Here is a 16,676-nt window from a genome sequence, read left to right on the forward strand (position 1 = left end):
ATCCTTCATTAACTTTGATTAGAATTGATTTAAGGATACACATGAAACGGCTTAATTAATTCATTCAAATGAATAATAAATAACTACATGAATTATTCTTATTAACTGACAAAAGTATACAAATGTGAGGATACATTAGAGCATACATTTTAAAGTTAGACTTATAACTTTGATTTCATTTCCACTATTGAATATATTACTCAGTATTACACTGTAATTCACGTACAGAAAAGAGTAATCCCTTACTTTACTTTTCAATGGAAAAGTAATTAAATTACAGTAACTCATTAGTTACCAGTTACACCAAACACTGGTCGCGACTGGCCAATCAGAATCAAGCATTCCAACGAGCCGTGTAATAAGTTATAATAATAACGCCATCCAGGACAATTTCACTCATTGAAGAAGGTAATTGCTGCAATGATATCTATGGATAAGTCATATTTTACAGCAGAATCACTTCAAAGAGAATTTATTTTGCATAAAGTGTTGTATGGTTATTTTAACATAAAGAATTAAAAATGGTCTATAATGTACATTGAATAATATCAAAATCCGAAAAACGGAATGGCCGTCATGATATTTTCTTCAGGCAATATATTTAAATAATATCATACAATAACATATAAACAATATTTTATGAATATTTTTTATCTTTCTTTATTTCGATTTTGTGAGTTAAATATGACCTTTTAAGTTTGTGAGATTCATCGGTTTACTTGAAACGTAACTCATAGACTCTGCATCAATATATAAAAAATCTGTGCTTTCAAAACAAGGGTAACATTAGATTCATTCTTACCATATGCTCTATATTCACATAAAATAATGAAGGAAAACCCACATTGCTAAACATTTCTCATTAGGAATCTAACTTTTCAAACGACTTTCATTCATTTGTGTTTAAAGTGAGTAAACTTAAATGTGAGAATCATATATAATTACACAAAGAAATCATGTTTAACAAATAAAAAAACATGTTGGCACTTAGTGCCGATACAAACATGCACTTTTAAACTCATGTTGTCCATCTGAAATTCACATTTAAAAATAGTTTGAAAGCTTACATTGTCTTATACAGCTCATAATGTGAAATACAATGTTACATTGAAACTGTGAGTTTTTATATAAAGTCATATACGTACGTAAACGGATAACATCTGTATATATAATCACTAAGCTACTGTGCGTTTCCAAGTTATCACAGACAGATGCTGTCTGTGATTATCTGCATAGATTGCCATGTCAAATAACACATGCAAACTGCATAGCACATCAGACTGAAGCTCTTTCATGAGGCCAATTACAAAAAGCATTTTTTACCCACCATCAGTATACATGCTTTCTAGAATTCCACCAGTTTTTGCATAAATTCATGGCGCCTATATGTCATATATGGGTAGAAAATATGATTCATAAACACATTTTTGTCTGGAATGGCTGCAGACGGTGGGGTCACATACAATATTTCCACATGGTAACACTTTATGTGTTATGTGTTCTGGTTCTCGCTCGGATTCCTGAGCATTCCACTTAAACGCACCTGAATCAAAACCACACACCCTGATGATAGAAATCTCTTAGCTGCACTGTTGCTCTGTGCACACGTTCAGCACAGACAGATGAGAAACTGTTCTTTAATGCTTCCATTCTTTCATACTGAAGCGAGTCCAAAGATCAACAAATAGAGATGTTCTCCTTTTTACACTCACCCTGGAAACATCTGGATCCCACGCTACTGTCATATGCAAGAGAATGAGAAATGATATGTGTAAGACAAGCACGGTCTCATTCTCATGACACTGAGCATATTAAAGTATGTACCATTGTCACTGTACAGTAAATACACAGATGCATAAAACACAATAATGTGTCCATTATAAATGTTCAGTTATTCTGTGGAATCTGCAATGAGACAAAACTCAAATAAGATGCCATTTACCTAAAAGAGGAAAGTCACATCCTCTTACACAGGGTTGAATTTTCTCTTCTTGGCATCTAGTTGTTGTGGAAAGGCCCCCTTCTCTCTTCTTTCAGCTGCTCGATCTCTGTACGTCAGCTGAAATGAAGAGCACCTCCCAGAGGTCAATGCAAACACTGCAGGACATGCTGTCTAAATAATAAACTACACAGAACAACCGAACAATGCCAGATATTGGTTCTTGTAAACATTTCAATAGGACACATTTGGTGCTATCCAAAAGAATCACAGGATGAAACCAGGAGTTTCTCAGAGATGCTTACCTCCATTTCCGATCGATCCGGCTGGGATTGTCTGGCTCTCCTCTGCTCTAGGTTTTGCTTTAAACGCACAAAAGGAAATAACATTGTTTTACAATATTTCTATTATTACATATCGATGGTCTTGTTCACAAATTTTTTAAATCTTAAAGGGACAGTTCACCCAAAAAGAAAAAGCGTGTCATTTCAAACCTCACTTTCTTTCTCCTGCAGAACGCAAAAGAAGATATTTTGAAGAATGAGCGTAATCAAACAACGTTGACCACTGACTTCCATTATATGGACATTTTTCGTCGTTTTTGTGTTCCAAAGACGAAACTCATATACATGTTTTGAACGACATGAGATTAAGAAATGATGACAAAAATATTATTTTTGGGTGAAGTTTCCCTTTAAGGGAACCTTCTATGTCAGAAATGTGTTGAGGTGGAACAGAAATGGGGTGATGTCACTCACTCTGTGTAGTTCAGAGAGCTGCTGGTGTCTGATCAGAGCTTCTTTACTGGGGAATTGTCTCATGCAAAGCAGACACGCCAGTTTGGACCAGTCTGTGAGCTTCTCCTCTCTCTCGCCCCCCTCCTCCTCGCTGTCCGTTTCTCCACTGTAGCCCGCCACAAGACCCTGAGAAGGACTCCACTGACAAAAAGAATGTGATTTAACACCCCCGTATTAATAATAGTACGCTGTATTAATAATATTCAAAAAAAGATGCTATAGGTATAGATGGGAAATCGTTAAACCCAATCCATGAGTGCTAACATTGAATAGCTTAAACACACTGGATAACACCGCCAACCAAATGCTTACATTCACATGTAAAAAACATAAACAAAACAAAAAAGTAAAAGAAATACCAATACAAACAAATTCACTAAACAAAAGAACAAAATATAACAAAACGCACTTCTCTTTCGTCTGGATGTCTCATGTGTTCCATCAGAAGTGGAGGTCTTTCCAGTAAGGCACCCTGTCAGAGACACACCGTAAGTCAGACATGTTCAAATCTGGTGTAATGGTACTTCACGAGCAGGGTGTTGGTGGTCACCTTCATCTCCAGGACGGCGTAACCCGCGTCAGCACTAGCAGACTCGCGGCGGTCGTCGGATCTGCCCTGCAGCCGAGGGTTTGAGCTCACTGAAGACGACCGTACGTTCTCCTTCTGCCTGTTCAGGCTTTTGGCCCATCGCTCCATGTCTTTAGCTATCTGTAAACAACAACAATTTAATCACGAATCAACCGAAAATCATGATCAACAGAACCCTATTCAGACAGGAATAGTTTTATATTTGGAGGTGAGGTAATGTATTATTTATCCAAGCATATCATTTTTCCATCCAAACCTGTCAGTAAAGATTACAGCATCACCTTCTATACATCATCAGTACGTGATGAGAAACATCATCTATTCTCCTTTCTTACGTCAAAATAAAAGCGCAGGATAGTATTTACAGCAGCGGTCTGAGGATGTACCTGCTGTGCCGTTTTATTCTTGGGCTTGTCTTTCCTGTCTTTGCCATTATTAGGTGTAGCTGAAGGGTCAGAGGTCTCGGCCCCGTCTTCAGATGTCTGTGATGGAGCGGGAACATATGTGCGTTTTTCTCCATCCCAGTACATGTACTGCTGTGTATGAGGATTGAAGTAGTACTGGAAAAACAAGACCAAAATAACTGATATTATCAGTATGCTTTTATTATGTAGAATTGTGGATCATGGTTAATTTAGTCACCTCTGTCTACATGCTTGGCATCACTTGGACTTTTGTGCAGACTTTTATTTTGCTAATAGAATACATTTTCATTCTATGACTTGTGTCTGATTCTATAGTAACTGTTACCTGTGAGTTTGGGTCGTAGTAGAGACCCGTAAAAGAGTCATAATAATAACCAGAGCTCTCATCATATTGATATGTGGACACGTCAGGATCCGCTGGAGAAAGAGGAAACGCAATTCCGAATGATGAAGATTATACACCACAACAAAACAATAAAAGCTGGAACAATAATTGTAAAAAAAATACTGTAATTTTCAAACTATGCAAAAGTGTCAATATATATTATTAGTGCAATCTATGAAATCAACCTAAGAGAGAATTTTTTTTAACTTTTATTGCATTATGAAATGTTTGAAATATATATATATATTTTAAATATCCTTTTGAATATAGAATGCTTTGGTGGAAATGATTGTTTTTTGACATTTCCTATACATAGCGTCCGAAGTAGCACCCAGTCCTGCGTTTGGACGTTTATGGGCTCTGTTGGTTGACTCACGGTACTGCTGACACTCCAAAGCAGTTCCAGGTGTGGCCGGTTGGCTGCGAGTAGCAGGTTGAGGTTTTCCAATGATCTGGACTGGCATCTTAAGACACACAAACAAAACATACAGACCAAACATTAACCAGTTTTAAACACATCACAGAAATAGATCCGTCCATTACTAAAGCATTCACTGAATAAACAAACAAAGAAAAACTGTATGGCCAATTACCTGACTGTCCTGTGAGGCGGTTGCCGTGGTGATGATCTGCGACTGAGATGGTGGGAGAGACAGTATTGAGGCAGCACCTGCAAATTCAGTCTCCGTGGAGATGGGCAGAACTAAAGGTAAAAACACACAACACTCAATGCGATATAAACAGGGCTGGTTCAAATAGGACGAATGATTGACCGTTTGATTGCACTTCAATTTCATTTCCTGTGATGTACGGGCTGTTCGTGCTTGATCCTTCACCTAACAAACCTTTTGATCTGCAATTTAGCATTATAATATATATTATTTGCAGTCAGGTTTTGTAGGATTGTTCATGTTGCAAACCAAAATAATATTATTATTTGTCTATGTTTCTATTTTTTTCATTAATTTTTATAACTTGCAAATAAATTGCATTTATAATGTTTTATTGTTTGTTTTTTATCCAATATAAGAGCAAGTTACTACCACTAAAGGGTAGTTACATATTTAAAGAAGCATGCTGCTCGCAACAGGATCTTTACCAAATCTCGGGTTGCCCATCTCCAAATTCCTGAACATTATTAAAAATAACACTTCTATACCAACTAGTCAAATATGTGTTTTACTTCAGATAGACTTTTCACTAGTAAACCGCCACAGAGAATCTACCTTCTGTCTTATTGCCATTTCATACTGTACATCTGCTCACCTATAGATGCACTTCCTCTGTCAGGAGTCAGTAATGACGTGTGATTGGTCACGGCTGGCACTTTAAAGGGTTGTGCCTCTCCACTGATGCCCTGCAAAGCCCTTTGCCCAAAAACAGACAATGCTGCCCCCTGCTGGTGTACCCTGAAATCACCGCTTTGAGCTGAACCTGAGAGCTGAGCTGTCTGTGTGGAGAGAAAAACAAATGTGAAGGATAATACAGAGAATGATCAATGAATAATACAATAAGATAAGTAAACCTACCTGAGTGACGGCCCATTGAGCTGCAGCTATAGCTGTACTTGCTACGGTCGCCACACTCGCTCGATTCCCGTCTGTCAGTAAACCATCACTGATAGAGATAGAAACACCATTCAAAAACACTCTCTTACACATAAGTGTTCTGACATCTGAACAGCAGATGTCCTACCGTTTGGATCCCTTGGCAAACTCAACAGAGATGAGCTTTCCGTCGATGGAGAGAGGAGGATGCAGGGATTGAAGGATCTGGAGCAGCTGTGAAGCTTCCTAAAATAAAAACCACACAATGGACACCGGTTTGTTTGAGTCTAACAACAACATGTCACAGCCTTAAAAGAAAGAGCTTATGCCGTTTGCCTGGTGCTGTTTGTAAGACTAAACACTTGACAATTCACATCACTTCGTGTTCTTACCACAATCGTAGTGAGCTGGAGGAAGGCAAATCCTCGGTTGAGCTGTGTCTGTTTATCTTTGATGAGCCGCACGTTTGAAGGCGACAGGGTAGCGAATGGGACCAGAGCTGACAGAATAGCATCTAATGTTGTGTGAGGTCCCAGGTTTCTCAATATCAGAGCTGAAAATGATAGATGTCATGTTTTGTTGTAAAAAATCTGAGAAGCCGTGTTGTCTAATCAATTTTGTATTAATCATTCATACGTTAATGAGTATATTTGAATAAAGATATGATACATGTGCTTTTTTAAAAGTGGAAAACTACCATTACTGTGTGTTTAAACAGTCTATTCAGAATGGTATGGCGGATGAGAATATCAGTCATCGACACTTCTTTCTTCAACTATTTTTTCATTTTTACTATGCATGACTATTCTGTCAACCATTTTTTTTTTCATCGAGAACATTTAAAACATCTGATTGTTTTTTATCAGAATTGTTTAATTTTACTTTAATTTATATAAATCACAAAGTGCAACAAATTGATGTTTCGCCCAACCTTTTTATAGTTCATGTACAGTTCTGTGGTGCTAATTATTGTGGTTCTATTTATTTTCATGCAACATCAATGTTTTAGATTTAGCTGAAGTAAATTTAGGGAAGAGTTTATGATTATTAGGATGTTTTGGCATTTTTAAATAAACAAAAATATTTCACAAATTTTTTTTCGTATTTTTTTTAATTATTTTCCAATTGTCACTGTCATAAAATTCTAGAAATGTCTGTAACACAAGGAAGGTGGGATGAAGAGATGATGGGTGACAAGGTCTGGAACTCAAAAAAGACCAAAACGATCAAATGTCTGCTTCTGAAGTTTTTCACGATTAATTCTTACTCATTATGTTAAACTGTTGTTTCTGCGTACGAGTAATAATACCAAAATATATAATAAGTGTGATTTTTTGTGTGCATACTGTCGATGGTAAAAAAGAATGTGAACTGATTTTACCTATTCAGCATGTTACTCTTTATGAAGAAAAAGTAAAAATTTAATTGAAACAACTTTTAAAAAAAAATGTTACATTGTGTTCTATATATATAATATACTGTATGTGCAGGACATGTTATGGTTATGAGAACTTTAGCATAAAAAACAATTAAACACATTATTCATTTCTATGTTAAAATGATGCTTCTTGCAAGGTAGCGTACACAATCATGTTTATTCTGATCGTTTTTTGTGTTTGTTTTTCTAATTAAAATCTTAACTGTCATGATGTTTAATTGGTTTCGTAGGAATGACCCGGATAATTGTGTCATGTGAACTTTGGGCAGGACTTACTGTCATTGGCTGCCTCAGTCGCTTGTGACAAGGAAGCCATGTTGAGAATTGGAGTTGCAGTCTGATATATGGCAGGAAGGGGAAGTAAACCCTGAGATGAGTCCTTTAACTGGCCCAAGGTTAAACTCTTTGGTACTATGTTAGGTAATTTGAGCTCTGCCTCTAAAAAAAAAAAAAGAAAACACGAGGAAGCATTAAGTGCTATTTTTTTTTCTCCATTTAAGCCAGTGATTGATCAAAGGAAATAAAACTGGATTCACACCTGACTTTGGAACAGCACATTTGAAACACTTTTCTCTTCGTTTGAAATTCTGCACTCCACACTGACACAAAGAGAACAGGCATTAAAACACTTTATCACATCGTATGCTTTTTTTTGTAAAACAAAGTTACCTTGTTGCAAAGCCAGTCCTCATTCGCGCGAGGCTTTGGGTCACTGTAGTGCATAGATACTCGCTGTCCCAATATAGTGAGCACTCTCTAAAAGTGAGACACACAGCGAGAAAAGAAAAAAAAGAGAAATAAAAGAGTAAACATATATTCGAGGTAGTCGTAGCACACTTGAGACCTCATCTCACACAAGAGGGGGAAGAGAAGAGGTAGGGGATAACTGGATAGAAGAGAGAGAAGACAGATATCACCATCGGCTTGAGAGGACTCGGAAAGATGCGCCGGCCAACGTGCGGGCCAGGACCCTCAACCTCCCCCCTTCAGGGGAACAAAGAACCCTGCTCACTCCATCCCATCGTACATGTCAAACCCAACAAGAAATCTCACAAAATAAAAGAAACCGTCACAAAGTGACGTCAGAACACTGAATGTTGAAGCAAAGCAGACAAAAGGATCTTAACACTTCAAAGAAAGTCTGCGGGTATCTAATTACGAGACGTTGTGAAGGTAGACAGCCTGGTAAATAATGATTTAACTTGACTTTGCACTTGTGGAGATAAAACATTTAGTTCTAGTTTGATTTTAGAGTTGTGGCTGTAGGTCCTCTTTATAAAGAAAAGAACCGTGACCAGAGCTGTGTCCGAGTTCGCCCCCTATCTCCTATATAGTGCACTATATCTGGTGTTCACTCTTTTTTACCCACAACGCACTCTGATTTTGAGTGTACATGCGACAAAGAATAAGCAGATTAAATCAATGTGATAAACACTAATGTTTTTTTTTAAATATACTAAATCATTTAATTCAACGTGATAAATAAAGTATTTATAAATATTTTATTTTTATAAAAACATTTAAAAAAATGACTGTTTTGTTCTCTTTATTTTAAACTAATACAATAACCATGACAAATAAAGTGAAAATTAATTTGAGTGTTTCATAAAACAATCCACAAAGCCACACGTGTAATACAGTATAAGCTAATTGTTATGTTTATGATGAACGTCTGTGACAGTACTGTCACTATATGCTTCAGTGCCCGAAATCACTCACTTACCTTCATTCACTTCTTCCCAATATAGTGCACTCGAATGTCATTCACTATATAGGGAATAGTGAACGAGGGAGCGGCTTTAGACACAGCACTAGTTTCATCCTAAGACACCAATTGCACAGAGAGATGACAAAACAAGTAAAAATGTGCACAGATATTGCCAGCTCCAATCTGATTGGCTGAAATTAAGACTCGCAGGATTTGACCAGTACAGGCTACTTGTAAAAAAATCCTAATTTAAATCTGTGATCTTCTATGCTTGCTTTGGATCAGACAGACATTTCTTAACCTGTACACATTTCTTTGTTTTGCAAAAACACAAAGGAAGATATTTGGAAAAATGTCAATAGCTGTAAATATGGCATGAGATCTGTTTGGTTATAGTAGGGAAAATAAATACGATGGGAGTCAATCGAGGATGAGATCTGTTTAGTTACTGACATTCTTACATGTATCTTCCTTTGTGTTCATTGAAACAAATAAATGTATACAGGTTTGGAACAATATGAGGATGAGTAAATGATGACAGAATTTTCATTTCTTGGGTGAACTGTCCCTTAGTAATCATATAGTGCATCTTTACTATATTTTGAGCTGGTTTTATCCATAACAAATTTAGTTGGCTCAAATAAAAGTAATCTTTGAATGGTAACTAACTCCAACGCTGGTCAAACCACCTCTCACTAACCAGTCAGTTCATAGTCAGAATAGGATGCAACACAGACCAGACATTAATGCTCGGTTTCACAGATAAGGCTTAAAGGGATACTTCACCTGAAAGTAAAATTTCTGTCATCGTTTACTCAAACCTGTATCAATTACTTTGTTCTGCTGAACACACCGGAAGATATCTGGAAGATTGTCAAATCTCACCACACCAGTTGACTCCCATGGTATTTATTTTCACTTCTATGGCAGTAAACGGAGAATGCGATCTGACATTCTTCCAAATTTCTTCCAATGTGTTCAGCAAAACAAACACATTTATAAAGGTTTGGAATAATCTAAATGTAAGTAAATGATGACGATTTTAATTTTGGGGTGAACTATCCCTTTACAGCTAGTTCCAGACTTAAATGAATGTTTGAGCTGTTAACTGAAAATAACTTGCCCTAAAACATCTTAAAATATGTCAGTGACATTGTTTCATCTCAAGAGGCACACCAGTAATGTTTTTTACTAGGACATCTTTAGAAAAGTAACTTAAATATCCTAATTAAAATAAGAATTAGTCCTGACTTAAGTTAAGTCTGTGAAACCAAACCTTGAAGACTTGCAATAATTTATCACCAATGTGTATATTAACAACAACCTAAACCCAATGGTTACTCCAGGCTTATCGATATACAGAGTCAAAAAAAGCACATAATTAAACAAAATACTTCATTCCTCTTCCGATTGCCTGAAAAAATGGTCAGCTCTACAGACTCGCATATCATAGGAAGTCTAAAAAATAATTTGATGATTGTGACACAATCTAAATCCATGCAGCCTCAACCGAGAGCATTGCTGAATATTGGGCAGTCGCAGCAAACGCAACCAACTACAATATTAACACAGTCAAATGCCTGATTATGCCACATGAACACCTTGTTTCTTAAGGGATGGCGAATCTTTGAAATCATAAGGAATCCAGCTGTAAAAATGCACATGTTTATACATACATCCATACACGTGTGGTCTTGTAGGTGTGTATGTGTGTGTGCAGTGCGCAGTGACCTGGTTGGTCTCCATCCAGCGGCTGGCCTCCTGCAAGTGATTAAACTCGACGAAGGCGAATCCTCTGCTCTGACCTGGAGACACAGCCATCGCCGGGCCACAATGACAGAACAACAACAACGCAGTGAGGGGTTAGTGTTTTCATATCCAGAGAGAAGGAGAGAGAAAGATAGAGTGGTGGATAGAGGTATAGCTTTATTCTAACACTGCTGCGATTACACTGCCATAACTGAGGCATCATCTCGTCCCGTGCCATTAATACCAGTCAGTTAGGTGCACATCAATTTAGTTGTGGTCAATTCAATAGTGTATACAATGACGCGTTGTTTTTTACTGACCCACAGGACGTTCAACATGTTTTAAGACCTCCCCGGTGTCTTCGGAACACATCCCTGACATCCTTGAGATTTCCAGGCCTCCTCATAGACATCATGGTTATAGTTGTTGTCAAGGTCCAGAAAAGTATTAAGGACATCGTTTAATTGGTCATTCTGCTCAGAGTGGCTCAATTGAATTTTTTTGAAGAAGTGACAATACTTGTGCACAAAAAGAAACCAAAATAATGACTTTAATGGATATTTTCTGCTCTGTTTTGTCAGTCTATGGTGCGCGTTCAGGACAGCACTTTGATGCATGATGTCAACAACAATCATGATGTCTACGAGGACGCCTGGAAATCTCTCGGATGTCACCTAAAATATCTTTATTTGTGCTCCGAAGATGCCGGGAAAACTTAAAACATGTTGAACGTCATTTTGGTGAGTAAAAAAAACACAATTTTGATTTTGAGATAATCTCTTCCTTTGAAGTTAAACTGAGGAATAAACTTGCATTTCTTGACCCACATGGCACATTGAAAACTAATTTTCAGCAATATTTTCTGGGTTGACTGAAATGTATTTTGTGATCTTAAAAATCAAACGTGACCCTGCTTGGACTGCAAAACCAGTCTTAGGTACCACGGGAACTTGTTTAGCAAAAGCCAAAAAGGCAATGTTTGGGTCAATATGATCGATTTTACTTTCATTCGAAAAGTCATTAGGTATTTTGTAAACTTCCTACCGGAAATATATCCAGACTTTATTTTTGTGAGCGGATTCAGCAAAATATCCCACTCAAGTTTGGTATCTATATATGTAAAGCTTAGAATTTCTGCTTCCGGGTTCATCTACTCTGCACAACGTCATTACAGCGGGAGGTCAAAAGAGAGCGTTAAAACAAACCTCTCTCTTCTTTGCAGCAGCCTGCTACATCGCCTCTGGTGGACAACTTCAAAAACGATTTTCTCAATAATTAGATTTTTTGCACCCTCAGATTTAGAGATTTAAATAGTTTTCATCTCGGTCAAATATTGTTCGATCCTTCAAATTTAAAATTGTTAGAAAGCATATTTATTTGTATAAATCTCAATTTCTATTTGACCCTTAAGACTGGTTTTGTTGTTCAGGTTCACATATGACGTTCACTAAAGGCATTCTCTTATAGTATTGAAATGATTTCGTAGACCAAAATATAATTGTGCAAAACATAACCCCTTTCATTAGAAAATTAAATGCCATTTAATAAAAAAACTTTTTTGTAATATATGTGTGTGTTTTCATGTTTTATAACATTCATGGTCCGACTAAATCTGAATCAGTATGCATTGATTCCCATTGCAGACAAAATACATTTAATTTCTGAAAAGCATACATCTGAACCATAGATATTTTTAATCATAAAACATACTAAGCCTGGCACTGATGTGAAAAGCTCTTTCGCACCATAACGTTTACATGTACGCCAAATCAATCTTTAAACATCTGAAACTTCCTAAAATCGCATTAATGTCTTTTAATGAAAAAATAAAGGAAACATCTGATAATGCCTTAACAAGGACCTATGCTATAGCAGACTACTATTTGCTTTCAGAACAGCTCCACGAGTTCTCAACCGTGAGCTGTGGGTTATCACACAATTCAGAATCTTTCAGCTCTTTGAGATATGATGGAGGGAAAAATGTGCTTAGCAGGGCAAATTCAGAGCTCCTACAGAAGATGGTGACAATGACATTTATATCCGGTAATACACCGGGGGCATAGAAGGGATCTGACTTGGACTTGTTCAGCAGGTATTTTCACATGTTTTTACTGTTATAACTATGTTTTCAGGCATAAGACATACAACTAAACGGTCTAAAACTAAACTGTGTTTTCCTTATTTTATCCACCTTTTCACGTTCAGCAAAATAAGCTACAGTACATCCCAAAGTGAACAGGTCTCAAATGCAGCTTACGTGATGGTCGACCACACTTTTCTTCTCAGCACAGCCTAGAATACTTACACGGTACAAAATCATCCACATATTCCAAAACAAGAGCTATCAAAGTGAGATGGAAGAAGAGAACTCAGGTAGGGCACATGAGGACTTTGTGCTTGCGTGCCCATGTATGCACGTGTGATGTTTGTGCTTTTGTGACATTGCATGTGCAAATTGTCTAGATAAAGATAACAAGATAAATCGCCAGTATAAGCATACGAAAAATTTAAAATAAAAATCACAGAACTGGAAATGAATAGATGTGATGGCTTAAGCGAAAACATAGAAAACATACGCTTGGAAGTTTTGTAGCGCCAGCACTAAACAGTCCCAGCCACAACCCACCTCAACTACAACAGGAAGAAAGTGAAAAAGAAGAGATGGCTGGACTTGTAATAAAACACTGAATGAGCCATGTTATTGAAGGCAGTGGGAGAAAGACTTTTGAGGTCTCCATTACTTTATAAGGGGACCATTAGAGCATGCTCACCTGAAGACTTGTTCCTCATGAGGCGAACCTCCCTGGGCTGGATCCCCTGCTCTTGGAGCCGACCACGAATCTAAAGAGCGATAACAAGATGATGTTTGTGCAAAATCCATGGTTTAGTGAGTTTCATTCCTGAAAATGAACAAATATGGGTGAACCTCGTTGACGGTGGCGTTGGGTGGGAGCATTCTCAGCATGATGATGTTGCTAGGTTTCTGTGTCTGTTCATTATCAGACCTGTAGTCTTGGTCATGCTGTTCTGACTCATCCTGGGTCATTTCCAGAGCATGGTGGATGCTTCCATCCCTTAGTTTGTCTTTTCCTAACTGGACCTGGTCAGGGAAGCCCTAGATCAGAGAAAAAACATTGGAGGTTGAACTTATGTACAAAAGCTTTAATAGATTTTGATGATCGGGATCTTACTTGTCTGTGACTGATGTGTCTGGTATATTTGTCTTCATCAGCTCTCCATTCTGATCCATATTCCTCCTGAGAGTTGAACCGCCCCCCGAGTCTGCTCCAGGTGTTGTCCTCTTGCCCCTCATCTCCATCTTGATTCTGATCGAGATAAATCTTTTGCCCAGACCTAAACGACTGCGTATCCCTCCGGTGCGCATCATCCGTTTCGTACTCGCAGTTTTCATCATCTTGCTGGAATCTTGAGTTGATGTCCTTGCTTTGCGAACCACCTGGTTGGTTACTAGAGAAATTACTTGAGGAAAAATCACGGATGTTTTCCTCACGCCCATGCGATCTGGCGTTATTATAGCTGCTATTCTGTCCCAAACCATTTTCCTGTCCATAACCACGGTAGTCCATGTCCCTGTAGTCATGATCATCAGACTCTTTGCCATAGCGACCCAAGCGGTCACCACGCCCACCCCTATCGAATTAAGAAAGATAAAGAAAGGATCTCGCACACAACGCAAATGTCCGATTATGGCCATTCATCATTTACAAAAACATTCATTTTCAAATGAATTTTAATATATGTAAATATATTAATATATGTAAATATATAAATATAATATGTTCCGTTTCATGAGCCCTTTCCTGACACACACATCTGGGAGACGTCTATTTGATGCATTTACATCTGCAAGACGTTTTATGTAAGATGACAAATAGGTTATCTAGAAGATATCTGTAAATTAGGAATTATGTAAAACTTCTCTTTCTTATGATTTTACACAGAAGATGTTTTCCAAACCTTTAACAGACGTCTGGTTTATTAAGAGGATATTGTTCATCAAGACTATTAAAAGAATACACAGCAACTCAAATACAGACTCCACCCCATTCATTTGCATTCTAAACAAATGATGGTGTTTCGTTAAATTTATGCTGTTGTATGTTTCAGGTGTGTATAAACGCATCCTTTTGGGTTCTAAATTTAAATGCGCATCCATAAGACAAGACTGAACGACCATTGACGTACCTTCTCTCAAAATCCATGTTTCAGTGCAGGTTTGGAAAAACGCCCACTTTTCGCTCTATCCGCTTCATTGACGACTGTTGACAAAAATACAATAATCAAACAATCAGGTAAATAATAAAACACGCTTTGAGTTTGTTGATATACCGTTTAAAGTTTGACAAGAGTCCCTGTGATGCGTTGCACTGGATTGATCAGAGCCACAAACTAACATCCATACTGCAGTTTCTTTCCAAACCTTATCCATCACTTATCCAAACAACAACAGGAAAACCGCTGTCAGGTCTGATATCCTACGCTGTTCGTCGGACTGTTCTCTTCTGCAGATGCCAAAATGACCCTGACACTAATCAAGGGGTCAATGTGTTTATTAAAAATGATAGACAATAGGCTTCAAACCAACCGTCAACAAAAGTCAAACCTCTATATAACTATAAGTATAGCCAGCGACCTCTAAACCTAACGAGAACGTGAGCACTGCAGTTACAAACAGTCCTGGGGACACGAGCTCGAGACCAGAGTGCGCAACTGCAAGCAGCGCGATAAGTACAAACACTGCAAACCGAAACAATGTCGAGCCGCTGTCCTTTAAACGATTAAATTTGAACTGCACAACGAAAATATGCAACAGTCGCTTACCTCCGTTACATTACCAGCGTTACAGCATTAAAATAAATACAATGTAGATGTGTGACGTTTGACGCACAGCTCGGTATGATAAGATGGCCCCAGTCCGGTGGGCGGGGACAACGCGCTCAACCTGATTGGCTCAAAGAACTCCCGGAACAAAATGCGCAAATCCATTGGACATGACAATCATTCATATGACCTGGTGGAGCCGGTACAAAATTAAGAGACCATTCCACATTTTTTATTTCATCAGCATTTCTAGATGTACTGTGGTCATTCCAGTTTGAGTAAAAAAATCTAAAATATAAAGAGTGACATAAAGGGACCGCATGACAAGACACATAATTTTTTATTTTGACTCGTTCCTAAATACATGTAAACATGTGTTGTATTGCTTAAAAGAAAAAATATGGAATTGTTTGCTTTGAAGTATTTGAGGTTTTAAAAAATACAGAACACCTTTTCTGTAATTCTGACATTTTCTGCAAATAATTGCAAGTAGAAATGTTTTTAGTTTAAATTTGTGAGAAATATTGTTTGTGGTTTACAAAATGAACAAAAAAAAACATTTTTATCTTAACGCATAAAGGCCTCCCTATAAATAGTGAATTCAGACAAACCGAATAAGGTCTTCTATTTTTTCAGTGGCTGTACACAAAAGTACGATTTTTATCACATTGCACGATTTTAAATCATATAAACTCTTTGGAACAAACAAAAATCACATGCAATTTTCAAAATCATTGAAATGTATTGTTAAGGGAGTAAATACTGTGTCAACGTGTATAGATGTACGTTATGTATAATAATGAATATATTTTTTAAGAATAATATAAAACTATGGCTTGGAATTCTTTCTTCATCTGTGTTATATATGTAGACACCGTAATGTTTAACATGTAAAAAGACAATTAGAACATTATTATTGCTATATGTATATGAATATGCACGTTCTTCTCTTTTGTTTCATTAATTATAGTTTTATTTTTTGACTATTTTAATGTTTGAAGTGAATTTCTCTTGTGTTGTAGGTCATGACATTGTTTTCATGATATATTATTAAAATCAAACAATCTTTGTCAGTTGTCACTGGCACAGTTATCATAGTTTTTTTTATTATTAATATTTGAAATGAGCTTTTGTTTTTGAATTTTATAATAACTTTATTAACATTTTCAGCAATTGTGTTATGTGCTTTTGTCATTTTATAATTTAAGTTTATTTTTTATGTTGCTAAAGATGATTTTATTTTGGTTTTTTTGTTTA

At 37.0% G+C, this 16,676-nt stretch overlaps 1 protein-coding gene across 5 annotated transcripts; it reads right to left on the reverse strand.

Annotated features, from left to right (window-relative positions):
• Nucleotides 1-456: 456 nt before the first annotated feature.
• rbm10 (RNA binding motif protein 10) lies at nucleotides 457-15,526 on the reverse strand. 5 transcript variants are annotated; one of them, XM_056732882.1, is made up of 24 exons: nucleotides 15,420-15,484; nucleotides 14,928-15,126; nucleotides 14,784-14,857; nucleotides 13,769-14,228; nucleotides 13,504-13,692; nucleotides 13,349-13,418; nucleotides 10,560-10,633; nucleotides 7,790-7,876; nucleotides 7,659-7,719; nucleotides 7,397-7,558; nucleotides 6,075-6,235; nucleotides 5,831-5,928; nucleotides 5,665-5,752; nucleotides 5,402-5,585; nucleotides 4,729-4,838; nucleotides 4,512-4,599; nucleotides 4,076-4,167; nucleotides 3,712-3,885; nucleotides 3,287-3,445; nucleotides 3,146-3,208; nucleotides 2,698-2,877; nucleotides 2,245-2,301; nucleotides 1,943-2,059; nucleotides 457-1,738 (listed from the first exon to the last, which is right to left on the reverse strand). In XM_056732882.1, exons 3-23 carry the CDS (start codon nucleotides 14,798-14,800, stop codon nucleotides 1,967-1,969), a joined length of 2,667 nt encoding a protein of 888 aa, XP_056588860.1. In that variant the 5' UTR covers nucleotides 14,801-14,857; nucleotides 14,928-15,126; nucleotides 15,420-15,484; the 3' UTR covers nucleotides 457-1,738; nucleotides 1,943-1,966. The 5 variants fall into 5 exon arrangements, 3 of the variants coding, with proteins under 3 accessions (XP_056588860.1, XP_056588861.1, XP_056588859.1); XR_008904825.1 differs by lacking the exon at nucleotides 14,928-15,126 and having other exon boundaries at nucleotides 457-1,735; nucleotides 1,943-2,075; nucleotides 15,420-15,526; XR_008904824.1 differs by lacking the exon at nucleotides 14,928-15,126 and having other exon boundaries at nucleotides 1,943-2,075; nucleotides 15,420-15,526.
• Between the last annotated feature and the right edge of the window lie 1,150 nt (nucleotides 15,527-16,676).

The sequence above is a fragment of the Triplophysa dalaica genome, chromosome 20, assembly GCF_015846415.1.
Source record: "Triplophysa dalaica isolate WHDGS20190420 chromosome 20, ASM1584641v1, whole genome shotgun sequence".
Lineage (NCBI taxonomy): Eukaryota > Metazoa > Chordata > Actinopteri > Cypriniformes > Nemacheilidae > Triplophysa > Triplophysa dalaica.